The sequence below is a fragment of the Danio rerio genome, chromosome 16 (assembly GCF_049306965.1).
Source record: "Danio rerio strain Tuebingen ecotype United States chromosome 16, GRCz12tu, whole genome shotgun sequence".
NCBI lineage: Eukaryota > Metazoa > Chordata > Actinopteri > Cypriniformes > Danionidae > Danio > Danio rerio.
In genome coordinates, this window is record NC_133191.1 from 59,387,501 (window position 1) to 59,410,000 (window position 22,500).

Consider the following 22,500-nt stretch of genomic DNA (forward strand, 5'->3'; position numbering starts at 1 on the left):
GGCTCGATCCAGCGACCTTCTTGCTATGATGCCACAGTGTTGACCACTGAGCCACCATGCCGGCCTAAACTGAGACATTCATTCTTCTTTTTCAGTTTAGTCCCTTTTATTAATCAGGGGTCACCACAGTGGAATGAACCTCCAACTTATCCAACATATGTTTTACACAGCGGATGCCCATTCACACACACACACACACTCACACTCATACACTACAGCCAGTTTAGTTCATCAATTCCCCTACATGTGTTTGGACTGTGGGGGAAACCGGAGCACCCGGAGGAAACCCACACCAACACGGGGAGAACATGCAAACTCCACACAGAAATGTCAACTGACCCAGCCGGGACTCGAACCAGTGACCTTCATGCTGTGAGGCCACAGTGCTAACCACTGAGCCACTGTGCCGCCCTAAACTGGGACATTCATTCATTTATTATATTTTCGGCTTAGCCCCTTTATTAATGAAGGTTTGCCACAGTGGAATGAACCACCAACTTATCCAGTATATGTTTTACACAGCGGATGCCCTTCCAGCTGCAACCCATACACTGCAGACAATTTTAGCCGACCCAATTCACCTACATCCTATGTGTTTGAACTGTGAGGGAAACCGGAGCGCCCGGAGGAAACCCATGCACACGCATGGAGAACTCCACACAGAAATGCCATCTGACCCAGCCGAGGCTCAAACCAGCAACCTTCTTGCTGTGAGGAGACAGCATTACCAACTGGGCCGTGGCGTCCCTGTGCAAATGAATGGTGAAAATGCATCAAAAGCTTTTGATTTTTATTTGAAGGCAGTGTGGTGTAAACGCTTCCCCAAATCAACACAAGTTCCCTGTGCTGAAAATATTTCCCTACTCCCCAGAACATACTTTGTTTGGTCCCCCAGGGCAGCCAGGACACATTACATTAGACTCTAGATGGAAGTGCAATAAGATTTGTCGTATTTGTAACCCTGTGACGGATGGTCAATGGCATATGGTGTGATGGTGACTCTCCAGCTTCTGCACTGGCTAGAGAGAGCGGTTCAGACAGCTTGTGTGTAATCTCATCTGTAATTGTGATGTTATATGGCTAGATCTGTTCTGATCTGATGGAGCATTCTCTGATCTTCTCATATGTTTAACTGTGCAAATGTGTCATAAAGTGTGGCAGTTCTTCATTTACATTCCCTTTAAGACATTTTTGGCAAATGACAGAATTTGAGTCTCTACTATGAAAGATTAAAAGCCCGTCACCTACAAACAGCAGAGATCATTTCTGGAAATATCAAATATCTGTTCAGGGAAAGATGCTGGTTCTCTAGCATGTGTTGCTGATGACTTGGTTCTACCTGACATTCCCGGATGACCTGAACGACACCAATCAAGTTCTTCTAGTACTAGAGTCATTTTGTTTTTACCTTGATTAGTTTGGGTAGATGTTAAGTCAGTAGAGCTACACCTTCGCCATGGTCCAACGCAGACCGCATGCTCATGGAACCTGAACTGATCCTGTAGAAATCTCCAATTCTGTCTCCGACAGCCTCCACATCCCTCCTCACATGTTAGCAGGATACTTTTGTCTCTTGCTCTCTAAATCTCTCTGCAAGTCCTGCTCTTTCTTTGCCTCGTTTGCTGAAGTGGAGGTGGACTGGAGGACTGGAGATGCAGAGCCACTGGGAGCAGGAGAGTGAGATGGACTTAAGGTCGGAGTAGACAAAACATTTAAGGTCTGAGTCTGGGCTGCAGCTGGCTTCAGCGGCTGTGAAGTAGAAGGAGATGGAGTGGATGCTGGAGAAGCAGCAGGAGCAGGGGTGGAGGGTCTGCTGGGGGCCGGGGTGTGGATCGGGGACACTGGGGTCCAAGGAGAGCTGGAGGTCTGTGTGGCACTCTGGGTTTGACTGGAGACTGGAGAACGTGCTGGAGAAGAAGCAGAACTCAGAACCTGGATGGTGGATGACAGCTGGACTGCAGAACTTTGTCCTGGGGTGAAGCCTAGAGGTTTACTTGGCATCTGAGCAGGAAACGGACTCTGGGTGGAGGCTGAGGTTGGAATTGCAGCTGGGATCTGGACAGGAGTTGGACTCCGGCTCTGGGATTGGATTTGGATGGCCACTGGTGTTCTAGATTGGGTGGGGGTCTGAATGGGAGTTTGAATAGGTGTTGGGGTTCGAGTCGGGGTGGGGGTGTGAGAGGGAGTGACAGTGGGTGTTGAATTGGTGGTGCAAGATAATGGGGAGGGTGGTGGAGGTGTCTGAGAGGGCTTGGCACGGGAGTTCTGAGCCAAAGAGTTGCCAGATGAAGAAGTTGGAGAGGTGGAGATGGATGGAGAGGGAGAAGGAGGGCGTAGGCAAGGCGGAGGAGATGTGGAGGGAGGAGTGGGTATTGCGGTGCACGGTTTGGCCCGCTGGGTTTGAGGAACTCCTAGAACAGTGGCAGTGAGGGGTAAAGGAGGGTTGGTGGAGCACAGAGGGGTTTGCTTGGGGGATGAGGATGAAGGTGCGAGAGGTGGCAGAGCTGATGCTAGAGGAGCTGCATGTGCCAGCTGAGTGGGCAGCAGCAGGGCAGGGTGTGCTGCCATTTGTGGAGCAACCGGCTGTAGTGCATTTGAACTCAAAACCCCTGCGCTTCCTCCTCTAGCAAGACTTGCGGACAGAAGGAAGGGTGCCGGCAGCAGGTTTCCTCCGGATGCTTTCCGGTGGAGGGGTGGGTGAGGCTGGACTCCTGTCCAGCCCCGGTGCGGAAGCGTCGGCTGTGATGCGGAGAGCAGGCGTGCCTCCTGGGTGAGTCTGCCAATCATGGGCAGGCCCTGAGTGCTGCCGCCGCCAACATGGCGCAGTAAAGCTTCTTTGGCCCCCTGCGGAGTAGAGCTGATGTTGCGTCCTTCAGTGGACAGAGCCACGACCGCTGAAGGGGGCGGAGCTACTTTATGCACAGGTGATGTGGTGGGCTCCGTGTGGAGGCGCAGACTGTAATGAAGAGTTCTGCCAGCTTGCAAGGGGGCAGGGACTGATGATGCAGGTGTGGGAGGAGCTTTAGCAACTCCTCCTGTCGGAGGAGGAGCCATCCCCACAGTGGTTGGTCCTAAGGTGGAGGGTGAGGGTGTAGGATTTATAGTGGATGGGAATCCCCGCGGAGGCAGTCCACCCATCACACTGATCAGAGAGCTGAGAGACTGGCGAGGGTGTAGAATAGGCGGGCGGGGAGGTGAGAGCGGGCAAGAGGAGGGTGACGGTGAGATGGGCAGTGCAGAGGGAAGGAAGATGGCGGCTCCGAGGGCGTGCTGCTGTTGGAGCTGCTGTTGGAGCTGCTGCTGCTGCTGCTGCTGATGCATTAATGCTATGGCCACATTGGTGGTGGCGGCGGCCGTCTGCAGGGGAGCATGGACCAGCGGTGCCCAGATCAGAGGGTGAGGTCTTGGGGAGACCGTCCCTCCAGTGCTGCCTCGGGGGCCCACAGTGATGTCCTGCATGGTGGGCATGCTGTCATGCTTCACGATCTGCTGGACCAGAACACTGTCACAGGAACCCAGACCGGCAGCTCCTGCCCCTCCGCCACGGCTGCCTCCTCCCCGACCCAGACTGCTGCCTGCTACTGACCCTCCCTGAGACGTCTTGCGCAACAATATGGAGTTCTTCTTACCTGTGAGCAAAAGGAAATCAGAAGTGAGTTAGTATGAACACAAAGTAAAGTCAACACAGATCCTGCACACTGAACCTGATGCGTCTTATTTCATCCTTTGTGAAAAAACTAACTCAGTTAATTCAAGAAGCGATGCTTTGTTCTGCTCTCTCTTTTTCAAAAAAGACAGAGGAAATACTGTTCATCAATCCACTGCATGAAGAGGAAGGAGACGTCAGCTCCTCATCAAAGAGCTGTGCGAGAATATCCTGAAATTCAGTGCTTATTTCAGGAAATCTGTGGCACTCTGAAACCTTGCTTATGATACCGCAGCCACATTTCCCTAAATTAATCTTGAACCGAGACTGGTACATCAAAGGTAGGCACACACACACACACACACTAATATTTGACAAATAGCAGCATGAAAGGTGTGTGCTGAAAGCACCATTCAGTACTCTACAGCAGTGGATCTCAGCCCTCTGCCTCATTCAGTCTTTATATTCCGCATTCAGTTAGTCCTGAAGTGCTCTCTGCAGCAAGTGATAGCACTCTGGATTTGGGTTTTGGTAGCCTTAGTAAAGATTTCAGACACACACTCGAGTTTTTAACAAAAAGGTTTTACCGATACGGTCGAGTCTGTCCGCTGCCACCGTCTCGAAGGCTCGTCTCATCATGGGATGCTCCTCCAGAACCTCATTGAAGCTGTCCACACTGAGGGAGTACAGGCGGCAGTAGGTGTCTGCCCGGACACTGGCCGTCCTCCTGCCGCGGGTCAGCAGACAGATCTCTGCATCAGGGAGAAACACCAGCAGCTTAGAAAGAGTTATTGCACAGCTCCAGCCAGAAGTTAGCATCAGTTATCAATATTATTTATTGAACTGTATCTTATTAATGTCTACCCTCACCCCAACCCTAAACCTGCCCCTCACAGATATGGAAATGTGGCAATTATTGATTGTGTTGTGATAATATAAATAATTCTCGTTAACTTCCAACTGCAACTGTATCCCTTCTAGACTTTACCATTAGAAAGGAAACTAAAGCACTTAGGTCAGGTCAGGGTGTCCAAACTCTGCATAGATTAGCTCCAGCTTCCAGTAAAACTTGTCTGGAAGTTTGTAGTATACCTTAAAGAGCTGGATCAGCTGCTTCAGGTTTGATTAATTGGGGTTGAAGCTAAAATATGCTGGACACCAGCCCTCCAGGAGTTTGGGCATCCCTGACTTAAAGAGACAGTTGACCAAATAAGAAATGCTGTAAGCACTGCCTCACCCTTCACTCGTCACAAACCTGTCTGAGTTTCTTTCTTCTGTTCAACACAAGGGAAGATTTTGTGAAAAATGTTGGAAACAGGTTGACTTCTGTAGTATTTGTTTTTCCTACTACATTTGTCAACGTTGTGTCCATCATTCTTTAAAATATCTTCAAAAGAAGCAGTATCCTGAGCAGATCTGCCTGAGCTCTTCAGAAACTCACCACCGAAGTAAGAGCCGTCGCTGAGTTTGGTCTCCTTGTTTCCTCGAGTGAGGACGCTGACCCGTCCGTGCTGGATGAAGTACATCTTACGGCCGACGGTTCCCTCGCGGATGATGAAGTCATTGGGCTGAAACACCTCAAACTTCAGCTTGGTGAGCACCGCGGTCACGAAGTTTGGGTCGGCGTTAGCGAACAGAGGCATGTTAGCCACCAAGCTACGGCAGTTGAAGCTCACGATCTCCTGGCAGAATCACACAATATTATTAAGCTGGTTAAAGCTTGAGAAATGCCTCAACAAGATAACACAATAATGCAGAGGATTTCACTAGCAAACTGCTGTTGAGCCAAAACTAGTCATTAATGAAATGTGTTCATTCATTCATTTTCTTTTCGGCTTAGTCTCTTTATTAATCTGGGGGCGCCACAGCGGAATGAACCGCCAACTTATCCAGCATATGTTTCACGCAGCAGATGCCCTTCCAGCTGCAACATCCAGCTGGGAAACATCCATACACACGCACACACTACGGACAATACAGTCCAAACACATGCGCTATAGGGGGATTGGGTGAGCTAGATTGCCCGCAGTGTATGTGTGTAAATGAGTGTGTATGGATGTTTCCCAATGATGGGTTGCAGCTGGATTGGCATCCGCTGTGTAAAACATATTCTGGATAAGTTGGCGGTTCATTCTTCTGTGGTGACCCCTGATTAATAAAGGCACTAAGCCGAAAAGAAAATGAATGAATGAATAAAGGATTCATATGTTGTCCTGTGTGCACACTGTCATGTTCAACACATGTTATTTATCAATTCTTGTTTATTTATTCTGTATATTTACACAGCCTTATGCTTACACAACCACAACATGATCTAAAGCGCAGAGATTGAGAAGCAAACTGACCTCCTTTAAGGGCTCGCTCAGCTCTCCCAGAATGTTATCCTCATCAAACATCTTGCCTTGGTATCGATGCTCATAATACTCGTGGATTTTCTGCCTGACGTCTGCTGGAAGCTTGTGGAACGACATGTACTGCTCCACCTGCTTATACTGGACCACACACACACACACACACACACACACAGCGTTAGTTAGTCTGACTCTTCTTCAGTAAACATTTACAGATCATGCATGACAGATATTACTAATTTTAACCAGCACTCATCAGCACATGAAAATACTATAAGTTGTTGTAAATACTCTAAAATTGTATATCGATTCTATTGTAAAAGTACTTGAAGTGATCTGTTGTGGTGATTCCACAGTTGCTATGGTAACACAAAAATTATGGTAATTGATCTGTTGTGGTGATTCTACAGTTGCTATGGTAACACAACAATTATGGTAATTGATCTGTTGTGGTGATTCTACAGTTGCTATGGTAACACAACAATTATGGTAATTGATCTGTTGTGGGGATTCTACAGTTGCTATGGTAACACAACAATTATGGTAATTGATCTGTTGTGGTGATTCTACAGTTGCTATGGTAACACAACAATTATGGTAATTGATCTGTTGTGGGGATTCTACAGTTGCTATGGTAACACAACAATTATGGTAATTGATCTGTTGTGGTGATTCTACAGTTGCTATGGTAACACAACAACTATAGTTGGTAACACAACAATTATGGTATTTAATCTGTTGTGGTGATTCCACAGTTGCTATGGTAACACAACAATAATTGTAATTGATCTGTTGTGGTGGAATTAATTTGAAAATGATGTGAGGGCACTTTACAGTCCTACGTTCCTTTTTGATCCTGAAGACCACAAGCAGGGTTCACAGATGAGCGGGTTAAACAACAACAACAACAACAACAACATCATCTACAGGTGAGTGTGCTTGAACAAAAGACAATGACAGATATCCCAGCATGCAGCTGTGCACCTATACTGTCTAATGATGTATGTGTTGCAGCTGACGATGAAGAATAAAGGTTTTGCAAACTTAAAATGACATTTTTTTCAGATGTTAGTTTCAGTGTTAGTCTTTAGGATATCTTAGCATCTCCACAACATCTAAATATAAACCTGATCTGCAGTTCGCAGTTTGTCTCTTCCACCTAAATCATTGACTGTTTCTGTCGTCTCCTCATACTTCAGTTTCTCATCAAATCTCCTGACCAATCAAAGGCTCACTAGTGTCTGACATGCCCCGCCCCCTTCTTCTTATTGGCTGTTCATCTGATGCGCTTGAGCACAACTACTTTTACTGGCAGAGCGGGGAGAAAAACAACATGCCATTGTCTGTCTTTAAAGAGGCAGAACTACTCAATGTCTCTCCCTGTTTCTGTTGAGATTACATCAAACATTATAAATGCTATTTCAGAGCACTTTAATCAGTCCTGCACATGGCTGTGTGGTGTTTTACCTTCTCCTGGTACTGTCTGCGAGAGGAGTCGAGTGACTGGATGAGCGCTGTGGCGTGGCCGATGAACATGGCGTAACACGTGGCTCCTACGATCATGCTGAGCATCGTGAGCCACACGTCCGTCATCCCTTCTGGAGCCTGAGCGCCGTACCCGATGCACAGCATGTGGCTCATGGCCTTGAAGAGCGCGTACGAGTACTGGACACCCCACGTGTCATTCTGAAACACAACAGATTCACTGAAAAGAGTATCAACAGAGGGTGGAGCCAGCTCCAAGTGGGTGGGACTTAAGCTCCAAGTGGGCTGTACAAATCTGGAGTTTTTATTTATTTATGTCTTATTTGTGTTTTATGAGTGTCTGCACCTATATCAACTTTAAACTCAACCTCACAGCAGCCTGCTGTGCTTTACTAATGTCTACTCCACCTACACTAACTCTAAACCCCGCCCACTTATGGTGCAAGTCCCTCCCACTTGGAGTTCTCCAGGCTGCAGTGATGCCTACTTTATTGGTCATAACACCTCATATCAGTGCTGCATTCTGATTGGCTGATGGTCACTCCCAGGTGTTTGGTTAATGTCAGCTAAAGTAGTTCTGGCAGGTTTAGAGCACATCACAGCTCCAGATCACTCCGCTGAATGATTAGAGTTATTTCACAGCTACAACAGTCAGAAAACACATCAGAACACAACAGAAGGAGGAGATGTGGAGGAGATGTGGAGGACACTGGACTGGTAAAGTCTAGATCAGATATGCGGCCGGCCGGAAGTGCGATTATGCTCATTAATATAGCAGCAGTTTTTATGACACTGTATGACAATAATTATATTTTACAGTACTGTGACGGCTGGGTTTAGGGTTGGGGTGGGGGTAGACGTAAATAAAATACAGTAAAAAGGAAATTTAATACATAATAGAAATAATTCTAATTAACTTCCGGCTTCAAACGTATCCGATCTAGCAACAACCCACTAGACTGACTGACCAATGATGGGGTGTGGGCGAGACTATCAGACTGACTGACCAATGATGTAGGTGTGGAGCGGGACTATCAAACTGACTGACCAATAATGGGGTGTGGGCGGGACTAACAGACTGACTGACCAATGATGTGGGTGTGGGCGGGACTATCAGACTGACTGACCAATGATATGGATGTGGGCGGGACTATCAAACTGACTTACCAATAATGGGGTGTGGGCGGGACTATCAGACTGACTGACCAATGATGTTGGTGTGGAGCGGGACTATCAGACTGACTGACCAATGATGTGGGTGTGGGCGGGACTATCAAACTGACTGACCAATAATGGGGTGTGGGCGGGACTATCAGACTGACTGACCAATGATGTTGGTGTGGAGCGGGACTATCAGACTGACTCACCAATGATGTGGGTGTGGGCGGGACAAACAGACTGACTGACCAATGATGTGGGTGTGGGCGGGACTATCAAACTGACTGACCAATAATGGGGTGTGGGTGGGACTATCAGACTGACTGACCAATGATGTGGGTGTGGGTGGGACTATCAGACTGACTGACCAATGATGGGGGTGTGGGGCGGGACTATTAGACTGACCAATGATGGGGGAGTGGGTGTGGGGGCGGGACTATCAGACACCCATATTAGAGTAATGCGTGTGTGTTAATGTAAGTGTGTGTTTGTTAAACAGAGTGAGTGTTAGAGTGAATTAGCATGTGAGTGTGTGTTGGAGAGTGTATTACTGTGTCAGCGTGTGTGTGTGTGTGTGTTCAGAGAGTGAGTGAGCTGCTCTATGTTTATCTCTGCTCTCCTCAGGTCTGTCATGATGGAGGAGACAGAAATAGCTCAGCTCTCATCCGCCGCACTCTGGGGAACCAACCAGAGCATCTGCTGCCCGGCAACCATCACCATGGTCACCGCGGAGGAAACCCTGCTGCCGTGAGTCAGCGATTCAGTGTGTGTGTGAGCGGGAGAGTGTATATGTGAGTGTGTGCAAGTGTGTTTGAGTCGGAGTGTGTCATTAAGTGTGTGTTTGTGTGTCCTGTTTTTAATTAGAGCTATATTTTTAATGTTGCCTCAATATTCCGACAAGACAAGCAGGTGCATGCAGCAGACACACACACACACACACACACACACAGTTTCATTAGCCTCATTCACGTCATGGCAGAATCACCATAATAACAGGTCTCTGCGTATCTGCAAACTGACTTTATAAACTCCTGAACATCACTGAAGAAAAGACACACACACACACACAGACACAGACACACACACACACACACACACACACACACACAGACACAGACACACACACACACACACACACACACACACACACACACACACACACACACAGACACAGACACACACACACACACACACACACACACAGACACAGACACACACACAAACACACACACACACACACACACACACACACACAGACACAGACACACACAGACACAGACACAGACACACACACACACACACACAGTTTCATTAGCCTCATTCACGTCATGGCAGAATCACCATAATAACAGGTCTCTGCGTATCTGCAAACTGACTTTATAAACTCCTGAACATCACTGAAGAAAAGACACACACACACACACAGACACAGACACACACACACACACACACACACACACACACACACAGACACAGACACACACACACACACACACACAAACACACACACACACACACACACACACACACAGACACAGACACACACACACACACACACACACACACAAACACACACAAACACACACACACACACACACACAGACACAGACACACACACACACACAAACACACACACACACACACACACACACACACACACAGACACAGACACACACAGACACAGACACAGACACACACACACACACACACACACACACACACACACACACACACACACAGACACACACACACACACACACACACACAGACACAGACACACACAGACACAGACACAGACACAGACACACACACACACACACACACACACACACACAGACACAGACACACACACACACACACACACACACAAACACACACAAACACACACACACACACACACACAGACACAGACACACACACAAACACACACACACACACACACACACACACACACACACACACACAGACACAAACACAGACACACACACAGACACACACACACACACACACACACACACACACACACACACACAGACACACACACACACACACACACACACAGACACAGACACACACAGACACAGACACAGACACACACACACACACACACAGACACACAGACACACACAGACACAGACACAGACACAGACACACACACACACACAGATACACAGACACACACACACACACACACACACACACACACACACACACACACACACACACACACACAGTCTCTGCCTTATGGTGCTCCTCTACAGTTCCTCTAACACGTGTAGTATGAAGACTCTGTAGTTTAGGTGTGATTATAGGTCGTCATTTGGCTTCTTGGTTGATTTAACACTGATGTGGACGCTGCAGTGAGGTTTGCTCTGTAATGATCATCTTCCTGTAGAAAGCAGAAGAGTGTCCAAGGACGAACAGCTCAGACTCCTGTCTCAGATTTATGCTAATTCTGTCATGAACAGATCCATTGCACACACACACACACACACACACTCCCTCTCTCTCTCTCATCTGTGTGTGAGACCTGGCTTTGAAAATATCATCTTACTAATTAATTTTGACGTTTACATGATTCAGACCAGACAGTTTTCCAAACATCACCCTAGCTACAGGAACACACACACACACACACACACACACACACACTCACACACATCATCATCATCAGCATTAATCCAGCTCATCTTGAAGTTGAACATGCTGACTTTAAATTGCTCTTTGATATGCAAATAGATTAAATACACAGAGGGAGACAGTCACACTGCTCCACAGGCCTCACACACACACACACACACACACACACACACAGACTGTAATGCCAGGCTAATCTGCTGTTCATGCTGTGATGACAGTGTTTGAGTCACTCATGAAGCTGTGAAACAAACTGAGACTCTCACTCTGATCTGCCTGACACTCCACTGAGCCAATGATGGGGTGTGGGCGGGACTGTTAAACTGACCAATGACGTTGGTGTGGGCGGGACTATCAGACTGACTGACCAATGACGTGGGTGTGGGCGGGACTATTTGACGGACTTAGCAATGATGGGTTGTGGGCGGGACTATCAAATTGACTAACCAATGATGTGGGTGTGGGCAGGGCTATCAGACAGACTGGCCAATGGGAGGGCAGTGTCGGTGACCCGTCTGAAAGCTGGTGTGGGTCAGTGTTTCTCACCACCATGTTGTTCTTGGCCACCCAGCAGTCGTGAGGGAAGTCCTGCAGCATGGGCACCAGGAACTGCAGACAGCCGTCCCAGTGGCACAGCAGCAGCATCATGCCGATCAGATTGACGATCCGCACCATCGCACTCGCCAGGTCATAGGTCATGTGGAAGATCTGACGACACACACACACACACAGACACACACACACACACCTTAGCACTCGTCTGATCAGTTTATAAGGTGTTACGTCTGCTTCATTAAAGCAAATATTAGGTGTGTGTGTGTGTATCACCTCCTCCCACTGGTGTATGTAGCGTATGAGTCTGGACAGACGCAGCAGACGCAGCAGACTCAGGATCTTGGTGAAGCGGACGATACGCAGCGCTCTGGCGGTCCTGTAAACCTGCAGCACACACACACACACACACACACACACACAAACACACACACACACAAACACACACTCTCAAAACTTTTTCTGTTTGTGTCTGTGTGTGTTTTAGGTGTGTGTGTGTATCTCTGTGTGTATATGTGAATCTCTCTCTGTGTGTGTATCTGTGTGTGCGTGTGGTTGTGTGTGTGTGTGTGTGTGTGTGTGTGTTTGTGCACATGTGTATCTGTATCTCTGTATCTGTGTGTATCTGTTTCTGTGTTTGTGTATCTCTGTGGTGTGTGTGTGTGTCTATCTCTGTGTGTGGTTGTGGTGTGTGTGTATTTCTGTATGTGTGTGTGTGTGGTGCGTGTGTGTATTTCTGTATATATGTGTGTGTGTGTATCTCTGTATGTGCGTGTGTGTCTCTGTGGTGTGTATGTGTGGTGCGTGTGTGTATCTATATATATATGTGTGTGTGTGTGTGTGTGTGTATCTCTCTCTGTGGTATGTGTGTGGGTATCTTTGTATGTGTGTATGTGTCTCTGTGGTGTGTGTGTGCTTATGTGTATCTTTGTATGTGGGTGTGTGTGTATGTATCTCTCCCCGTGGTTTGTGTGTGTCTCTGTATGTGCGTGTGTGTCTGTATCTCTCGGTGTGATGTTGTGTGTGTGTGTGTGTGTTTTTATGCTGTGTGTATCTTTGGTGTGTGTGTGTATATGTATCTCTCTTTGTGATGTGTGTGTGTGTGTGTGTTTATGTGTATCTCTGTATGTGTGTGTGTGTGTGTGCACCTCCGAGTCGAGTCCGGCCTCCAGGTCCACCATCAGGAAGATGTAGTCGACGGGGATGGAGGAGACGAAGTCCACCAGGAACCAGCTCTTGAGGTATCGCTGGCGGATGGCGCGGGGGTCCAGCAGGATCTCGGTGCTGTCCTCCTTGACGATGCCGGTGCGGAAGTTCAGCACCAGGTCCACCAGGAAGAGTGTGTCCGACACCACGTTGAAGATGATCCACGACGGAGTGTTCTCATCCTTGAAGAAGGTGATGCCCACCGGCAGGATGATAAGGTTCCCCACCATCAGCAGCAGCATCAGCAGATCCCAGTAAAACCTGCACACACGCACGCACGCACACACACGCGCGCACACACACATCTCTGTTTTTGAGAATTGTGGGGAGATTCCACAGACTTCCATTATTTTTACTGTACACACTGTGTTTTCCTTTCAAGTCAGAGATGTGTGTGTGTGTGTGTGTGTGTGTGTGTCTGAATGAGTGAGAGTGCGCAAGCTGGTGAATGAGTAAGTTTGTGTTTGTGTGTGTATGTGTGAGTGTGTGTGTGTATGTGTGTGCGTGTATGAGTATGTAAGAGAGTGAGTAAGAGAGAGTGTGTGTGTCTGCCTGTCTGAGTGTGTGTCAGATTCAGTGATGTGTGTGTGTGTGTGTGTGTGTGTCTGTGTGTGTGTGTTGATCTCTGTCTCGGTTGTTGAGCTCAATATCATTGATCATGTTTCCAGGAGCTGCATGGAGTGTTAATACAGTAATGCAGAGTCCTGCGGAGCCCGTCAACACACACACACACACACACACATGTATACATACATGAAGACACACATGCACACACAGAGACACACACAGGCACAAAGAGAGACAGACACAGCTACACATACACACACAAAGACAAACAGATGATCACACACACACACAAACAAACACACACAAGCACACACACACACAAAGACAGACACACACTTCACTCACACACATGCTGGTAAAGGTGGTTAATGAGGACTCTCCACAGGTGTCATGTATTTTATAGAGTATAAGCTCTAATGATGAGCCCCTCCCCTAACCCCGCCCCCACACACACCTGTGGACAACCTGTGTGTGGAAAACTGTTCATTATGACTTTAAAGCATTGTGAATCACGAGGACATCAGACATGACCTCATAAACCACCTCAGTGATGTAATACTCTGATCATATACACACACATTCTGTCCTCATTAAACACATAAACCAGCACACACACACAGAGCATGTGGATATGCAAATGAGCGCGGTGAGCCTGTCCGCTGTCAGAAATGAGCTGATCAAATATTCATAATCTGATGAATTATTCATTAAACATTTGCATAATGCATGATTCAATCAGCTGCTGATACAATTACATTAAACTGCAGCGATGAATAGAGGAGTGAGGCCATCACACACACACACACACACACACACACACACACACACACACACCCCCACACACACACGCATTCCCGACCTACTGCTGAAGATTATGAGCAGATTATTACTGATCACACACCTGTACCTGTCTCTCTCTCTCTGTGTGTGTGTAAGAGAGTGAGTAAGAGAGAGTGTGTGTGAGAGTCAGTGACGTATGTATAAGTGTCTGAGTGTGTGTGTGTGTGTGTGTGTGCGCGCCTCAGACCTGTTTAAGTGTCCTAGATTCTGAAGGAAGTTTTGAGCTGCTGGTTGTAGACAGACTGGTAATCAACTCACACACCAAACACACACACACACACACACACACAAACACTGAGAGACTGGAGTGATGATCTGTGGTGTGTGTGTGTGTGTGTGTGTGTGTGTGTGTGTGTGTGTGTGTGTGTGTGTTGACGGGCTCTGCTGGACTCCTGCATTACTGTATTAACACTCCATGCAGCTCCCAGAAACATGATCAATGATATTGAGCTCAACAGTGAAGACGGAGATTAACACACACACACACACACACACGCACACACACACACACACACACACACACACACACACACACACACACACACACACACACACACACACACACACACACACACACACACACACACACACACACACACACACACACAGCTGCTAGTGTTCATCATTCATCTCCCAGCTGTGGCTAATGTGAAGCATCATACAGTAAGTGTGTTAATGACTCAACACACTCTTAAAGGCACAGTACACCCAATAATGAACATCCCCTCATCATTTACACACACTCGAGCGCTTCTACACCTCTATGAGTTTCCTTCTTCAGTTCAACACAAATGAAGATACTCTGAAGAATGCTGGAAAAAACAGACACTGACTTCCATTGTAGGAACATAATTCTACTGTGTGTACTCCAGCATTCTTCAAAATATCTTCCTTTGTGTTCAACAGATGAACTAGAGGAGGAGAAGATGACAGAATGTTCATTATTGAGTGAACTGTCCCTTTAAACGGGGCTATATATATTTGTTTATATGTTTTATTTAAATCCATCATGAAGATAATGTTCTGCTTTATGATATTCAGACGTGATATTAGCATCAGTCATTACTTTGTCTTTATTCTTCCTCCAATTCACTAATAATTAATAACACACATCTGTAAAGTTGCTGCAATATTCATCATCAGTTTCAGCTGAAAGTCTTTCATTCATTCAGTCATTCATTCAGTCATTCATTCACTTACTCTTTTACTCACTCACTCATTCATTTATTTATTCATTCCCGCATTCATTCACTCATTTATTCATTCACTTATTAATTCCTTCATCTATTTATTTACTCATTCATTCACCTATTCATTCACTCCTTCATTCATGTACTTCTTCATACACTTTCTCTTTTACTCCTCATTCTTTCATTTATTCATTCAAACATTCATTCATTCATTCACTTTCTTTTATACTCACTACCTCACTCATTCATTCATTAATTCACTCACTCACTTACTTTTTCATTAATTATTTCATTTATTCACTCATTTATTCATTCCCGCATTCATTCACTCATTCATTCACTTATTCATTCATCTATTAATTTACTCATTCATTTATTCATTCATTTATTCATTAATTCACCCATTCATTCACTCATTTATTCATTTACTCATTCATTCACCAATTCATTCACTCATTCATTCACTTATTCATTCATCTATTAATTTACTCATTCATTTATTCATTCATTTATTCATTAATTCACCCATTCATTCACTCATTTATTCATTTACTCATTCATTCACCTATTCATTCACTCATTCATTCACTTATTCGTTCATCTATTAATTTACTCATTCATTTTACTCATTCATTTATTCACTAATTCACCCATTCATTCACTCATTTATTCATTTACTCATTCATTCACCAATTCATTATTTCACTGATTCATTCATTATTTCATTCATTCATTCATATATTCATTTACTCGTTCATTCACCTATTGATTCTCTCATATATTTATTCACACATATACTTATTCACTCATTAATTTTTCTTCAGCTTTGTCTCTTTATTCATCAGGGGTCACCACAGCGGAATGAACCACCAACTATTCCAGCATATGTTTTACACAGCGGATGCCCTTCCAGCTTTGATATATATGCTTTATATCCTGATATGCTGTTGTTTCATATTCGCTTTTATTTTACTTGCATTCGTTATTTAATGCTGAAAGAAATAACAGACATTGTTTAAATTGTTATTTCACCATCAAAATGCATATTTCATATCATTATCAACTTTTGATATAAAGCTGTGTTTAATTTATTGATTGTTAAAAATGAAATCATTTAAGCGCTATATATATATATTTTTTATTAGTGAAAGTGCCCGCTCACTTTTCACAAGGCCTGTCAAAAATACACTTCTGCCACTATAACCCAAATACACTATTATTGTTGCATTATAATTGTTTATTTTCTGTTATGTATGGATAATTTAAATATATTTATTTTCCCTCCAGTCATTTTCAGTCATCACGTTACATTTTGGTCATTTTCCCTCCAAATGAAATTGATTTGCTGTCTGGCCCGGTTTGGCACAGAATGTATCGGTTCAGCATTAAATCGGTCCAGCACGACAGTGGAAAAGCGGCTTTTGAAGAGACAAACTAGATAAGAAATTCCTTTAAAAAGATATTTTTCCAAGAAAAATATACGAATGATATTTTAGTTTGAGCCCAGTTGTGCGGGTGGAGGATTTTCGCTCAGTGGAAAGTAAGAATTTAATTATCTTCTGTCATATATTTGCATTTTTTATAATATGTCGTCATTTTAAAGATTACGTCTTGCGTCTTATTTTTCCTTGACGTCCACATTTTTCTGCTAATGTGCTTTTACATTTAGATTTGAGCGAAATATTAAATTTAAAAAGGAAACAAAATATTTTGTAATGTTTCCCCTTAATAGTGTAGCTTTGACAGAGAGCATCAGTGTTTCTTGACATGATTGGATGAAGGGGGCGGGAAGGGGCGGGGCAGTGCTGGATTTGTGGTTAACTCGGTTTTAAATCCTGCAGGCGCCTCCGCTCACTGTGAGGTGGATAATGAACACCTCTGCAGTTGTAAACACTTGACTGAATGAACATAATTCATAATTAATGATCATGACTGACACACTCTGCATCACCGGCCGCGGGAAACACCGGCAGCTCCACACATCACACATGATCACCTGATCATGATCATCTAATCACTATCCTGATCACCCTAGCAACCAGCAATCAACAGCTTAACAACTGCTCAGCAATTCCATTGCAACCGCCTAAAGCAGAGGATAAATCCCCATCCAGTGTGTGTGTGTGCGTGTGTGTGTGTAGAGGAGTGTGTGTAGACAGCAGCACATCAGGAGTCTCCAGACTGCAGCTATTTTTAGTGTAAAGGTTTTATTGGATTCCTGGGGGCCGGGCAGGATGGCTGGGGTCTGTCTGCAAACAATCACCTGCTCAAGAGAGTGTGTGTGTGTGTGTGTGTGTGTGTGTGTGTGTGTGTGTGTGTGTGAGAGAGAGAGAGAGAGACCCATAAAAAGTACTGCAACAAAACATCTGGAGTTCTTGAAAGTGTGTGTGTGTGTGTGTGTGTGTGTGTGTGTGTGTGTGTGTGTGTGTGTGTGTGTGTGTGTGTGTATGTGTGTATGTGTGTGTGTGTGTGTCTGACACATCTACACCACCTGACACTAGTCTTGCTGCCTCTCCCAGTTGTAGGAACACAGATAATATCTGCTCTTCTAGTTGCTGATCTGGTGTCAGAAGTGTCTCTATGAAAGGTGAAGGCCTCTAGATTTTGCTGATTTGAGCTCAATAAATCTGATCATGTCTTGATGTTGACTGATTTGATGAGGACAGTGCGCTCTGACTCTGCTCAGACTAAAGTGTCATCACTGAACAGAAATAATGTCCAGTATAGAATATAAAGTCCTGCTGCAGTGGAGACAGAATGAAGATTGTGTCTGACTCCATCATGAGCTTGGAGGACTGCATCCATACATCTCTGACATGAGGAATCCACCTTCTGACACTTTCACACATCATCAACTAGAAGACCAGATATTATCTGCTGCTCTTACAGCTGATCCACCACAACACTGCTGTCAGGGAGTGTGTATTTGGTCAAGTAAAAAATGAAAATCTGTAATCTAAGGGTTCAAAAAAATCAAAATGCAGAGAAAATAATATGTTTATCATATGTACAGTAGGAGAGTTAATGCTGTAATGGAACATGATCCTTCAATAATATACTACTGATTTTAGGCAAGAAAGGAAACAGTATTGTGACTCTGACACTCTAATGATGCCTGTTCCTGCACACAGCCGTGCAGCTAGAGACTGGATTTGATATTAATGAGTAAAAATGTTTAATGAATGTTAAAAGCTGGAGTAATAAAAACCATTATTATTATTATTATTATTACTATTATTATTATTATTATTATACTAATATTATTACTATTATTATTATTATCAATATTAATATTATTACTATTGTTATTATTATTATTACTGTTATTATTATTATTATTACTACTATTATTACTATTACTATTTTAAATATTATTATTATTACTATTATCACTATTATTCTTATTACTATTATTAATATTATTACTATTATTATTAGTAGTCCTATTATTATTATTACTTTTATTACTATTAATATTATTACTATTATTATTATAATGACAAATTTTATTATTATAATTACTGATTTTATTAATATTATTACTATTATTAATAATAATATTACTGTTATTATAAATATTATTACTATTATTATTAAGATTATTATTATTACGATTATTATTTCTTTTAAATAATAATTATTATTATCTTCTGGCTTTAGCTGCAGTGATGCACTACTGTTGAGATGTTTTTGCTCTGTTGAGAGGTTTCTACTTTTACTCGTCGAGACCGCTTTACAGACATTTAATGTTATTTTGATTTTAAAAAAAACTTTAAAAAGGCGACGCAAAGGTTTGAGTCTCGGCTGGTTTGAGTCTCAGCAGGGTCAGTTGGTGTTTCTGTGTGGAGTTTGCATGTTCTCCCCGTGTTGGCGTGGGTTTCCTCCGGGTGCTCCGGTTTCCCCCACAGTCCAAACACATGCGCTATAGGGGGATTGGGTAGGCTAAATTGTCCGTTGTGAATGAGTGTGTATGGATCTCTCCCAGAGATGGGTTGCAGCTGGAAGGGCATCCGCTGTGTAAAACATGTAAGTTGGCGGTTCATTCTGCTGTGGTGAGCCCAGATTAATAAAGAGACTAAGCCGACAAGAAAATTGAATGAGTAAACGAAGAAACTTAAAAGACATGATTCCTCTGTGAACACTAATGCTGCATATTGAATCCCTGTGCTGCTTCTAAACAGTAGAAACTCCACAGTGTAAACGACACATCTTTAAAAATACCCAACATTTGAGCCAGTAGCCCAGCATTTAGAGTAGATTTAAAAAATAAAGCGCATCACATTTTTCCACAAAAGCAAGATTTAACACTATAATGATGATGAATGTGCTCTGATGGTGACTCCTGAAGGATCCGGAGAGTCTGACTGCAGTGATGAAGCTGAACTGGACAGAAACCTGCATGTTCGGCTGCTGTAATGAGCTTTTATGACTCATTTCAGCGACATGAAAGAGTCCAAACTTATGAACAAAGTATTATGAGTAGAGAGTTATCACGTGTGTGTGTGTGTGTGTGTGTGTGTACCTGAAGTCGCTGTACGGGTGTATGATCCAGGAACCGGCGGATTTGAGCCTCTCCTGCTCCAGCGCCACCGCCTTGTGGCTGCCGAACATGCGGAGCGAGAACTTGTTGACTCCGGGCTGCAGCATCGCGCCGAACTGCCGCTGGATGAAGGTGGACTGGTTGGAGAAGCTGTAATCCTCCCCGTCCAGTCCCGGTCCAGCCTCCGGACTCCCGGCCGCCGTGGTGGTGGTGGTCTCGGGTCCGGCGGCGGCCACCACGACCATCCCGGTGCCGGTGGAGGAGGAGGTGGAGGCCAAAGCGGCCCGAGACGCGGCGAAGCCCACGGAACGCTGCACGGTCGGTGGCGCGGAGCCGCCGTGAGGCAACGACAATGGCAGAGGGGTGGTCGGGGTCCCGGCAGCGGTGCCCGGGCGGAACGGGCCGCTGTCACGCGTGGAGCTCAGGATGGAGAGGCGGCGGCGCCCGGGCAGCGGATCCCCGCGATCGCCCTCCAGAGACGCCTGCGAGAGCCGGTACCCGGGGGACGGCAGGCTGCTCTTGCTGCGCCGTTTAGAGTCGCCATTGCGGGCGGGCCGAGGGTCCCCGGTGCCCGCTGTGCCACCATCCATGCCAGTTCTAGTGAGCGGCGAGAGCGCGCACGCACACACTCACTCTTTCACTCTCTCACACACACAAACTCACACACACACTCACACACTGACCTGTTGTCACACTTCTGTCAGATAAACGCTAGTCAGTTCTGTCATTACGCTGAAAATGAGCTCGCGGTCGGTTTGACCTCAGCGCCGGTGAAACGCGCGTCCTCCACCCTGCCGCGCGGCTGCTCTCGGTCGGCTCGAACGCCCTTGAGTAGCGCGCGGCGGATTCGCCCTTGACGCGCCGTCCGTCATTTCTGCGCGCTTCTCCTCGCGCGTGTCCTTGAGGCCCAGCGACTCCGACGCGCTCCGACACCGTCCAGCATCTCCGCGATCCGCGCACTCTCTCCGGTGTTCACGGAGACCTCTCGCGCTTATGTAAAGGAGCGACACAGATACAGGACATCCAGCTGTCAATCAGCGCGCAGCTTCATCACCTTGCTTTTCCTCAGCAACAGATTGCTCCGGGGCGGCGGTGTGTCCGGGGCGCGTCGCGGCGCGCGTTCCTCAGCTCCACTTGTTGATCGCAGATTCCGGGTCCGCGTGACGCGAAGGACGAACGCGCGATCAAATAAATATGAAATCGGCGAGTGAGCGCGTGACAGTCTGTTGCCATGGCAGCAGCATCAGCATCCTCTTCCTCATCGCTGTCAGCCGCGTGCCCGTACTCGCTCACGGTCACAGGTATGAGCGCGCGTCATCGGCGCGTCACCGTGACGAGTAAAAGGCGGGAGAAGAGAGAGACGGGGAGAGAGGGACTGAGACAGACGGAGGGAGAGAAAGAGTGTGTGTGTGTGTGTGTGTGTGTGTGTGTGTGTGTGTGTGTGTGTGTGTGTGTGTTAGTGAGAGAGAGAGACGGATGTTAGTCACTGATGTCTGTTTCTCTGACACTGAGCAGATGAGGAAAATAAAGAGGTTCAGGATCATGATGAGAAGCAGACACACACACACACACACACACACACACACACACGCTCGTGTTCAGCTCCACACACATGACTTCAGTCTCTGATACAGCTTTAAATAAATCAAGAGCCGTGTGTTCCTCTGGCAGACATGTGCACACAGTCCCTCTTCAGTCAGAAGGCTTCACTCAGTGAACATCTCCGCATGTGTCCTCCACAACACCCCTCAGCTGTCTGAGACATTACAGCATGATGCCCGTATCACTGCTGCTGCTGCGGGGTGGAGTGCTGGATCTGCTCCTGAAGCACACGCTCAGCCTCAATCATCATTCAGTCATTCTCCTTCAGCTTAGTCCCTTTATTTATAAGGTGTCGCCACCATGGAATGAACCACCAACAATTCTAGTATATGTTTTACGCAGTGGATGCCCTTCCAGCCACAACCCAACACAGGGAAACACCCATACACACACCTTAGTTGATCAGGTCCCCTATAGCGCATGTGTTTGGACTGTGGGGGAAACCGGAGCACCCGGAGGAAACCCACACCAACACGAGGAGAACATGCAAACTCCACACAGAAACACACACTGACCCAGCCGAGACTCAAACCAGAGACCTTCTTGCTGTGAGGCCGTGCGAGACCGCTGAGACACCATGTTGCCCCTCGAGTATCATCAAGTCTCGTCTTCATATTGTTGTTCGCTCTACAGCACGGTCACCTGCTCCGGCAGATCCTATTTTCCTATTAAAACTTTTTTAATTTAAAAGTTCCCAACATTACACTAAATTCAGCAATCATTGAG

The 22,500-nt window shown here is 45.8% G+C and overlaps 1 protein-coding gene across 2 annotated transcripts in view; it reads right to left on the reverse strand.

Moving 5' to 3' along the window:
- LOC101882339 (uncharacterized) overlaps positions 1 to 22,500 on the reverse strand; it is a 26,665-nt gene that overhangs the window by 2,589 nt on the left and 1,576 nt on the right. Inside the window, exons 1-9 of one of the 2 annotated variants that reach the window (XR_012391834.1) lie at positions 20,155 to 22,500; positions 12,978 to 13,296; positions 12,106 to 12,216; positions 11,824 to 11,985; positions 7,465 to 7,683; positions 5,992 to 6,138; positions 5,088 to 5,328; positions 4,234 to 4,398; positions 1,409 to 3,629 (exon numbers count right to left, since the gene is read on the reverse strand). The exon at positions 20,155 to 22,500 is cut by the window's right edge and continues 1,576 nt beyond it. Coding sequence is in view for 1 of the 2 variants with exons in the window: in XM_073925628.1 (XP_073781729.1) it covers positions 1,546 to 3,629; positions 4,234 to 4,398; positions 5,088 to 5,328; positions 5,992 to 6,138; positions 7,465 to 7,683; positions 11,824 to 11,985; positions 12,106 to 12,216; positions 12,978 to 13,296; positions 20,155 to 20,762 (4,056 nt within the window). In the remaining variant the exon portion in view is untranslated. Of the gene's footprint in view, positions 3,630 to 4,233; positions 4,399 to 5,087; positions 5,329 to 5,991; positions 6,139 to 7,464; positions 7,684 to 11,823; positions 11,986 to 12,105; positions 12,217 to 12,977; positions 13,297 to 20,154 lie in introns of both variants that reach the window. The other variant, XM_073925628.1, reaches the window with a different exon arrangement.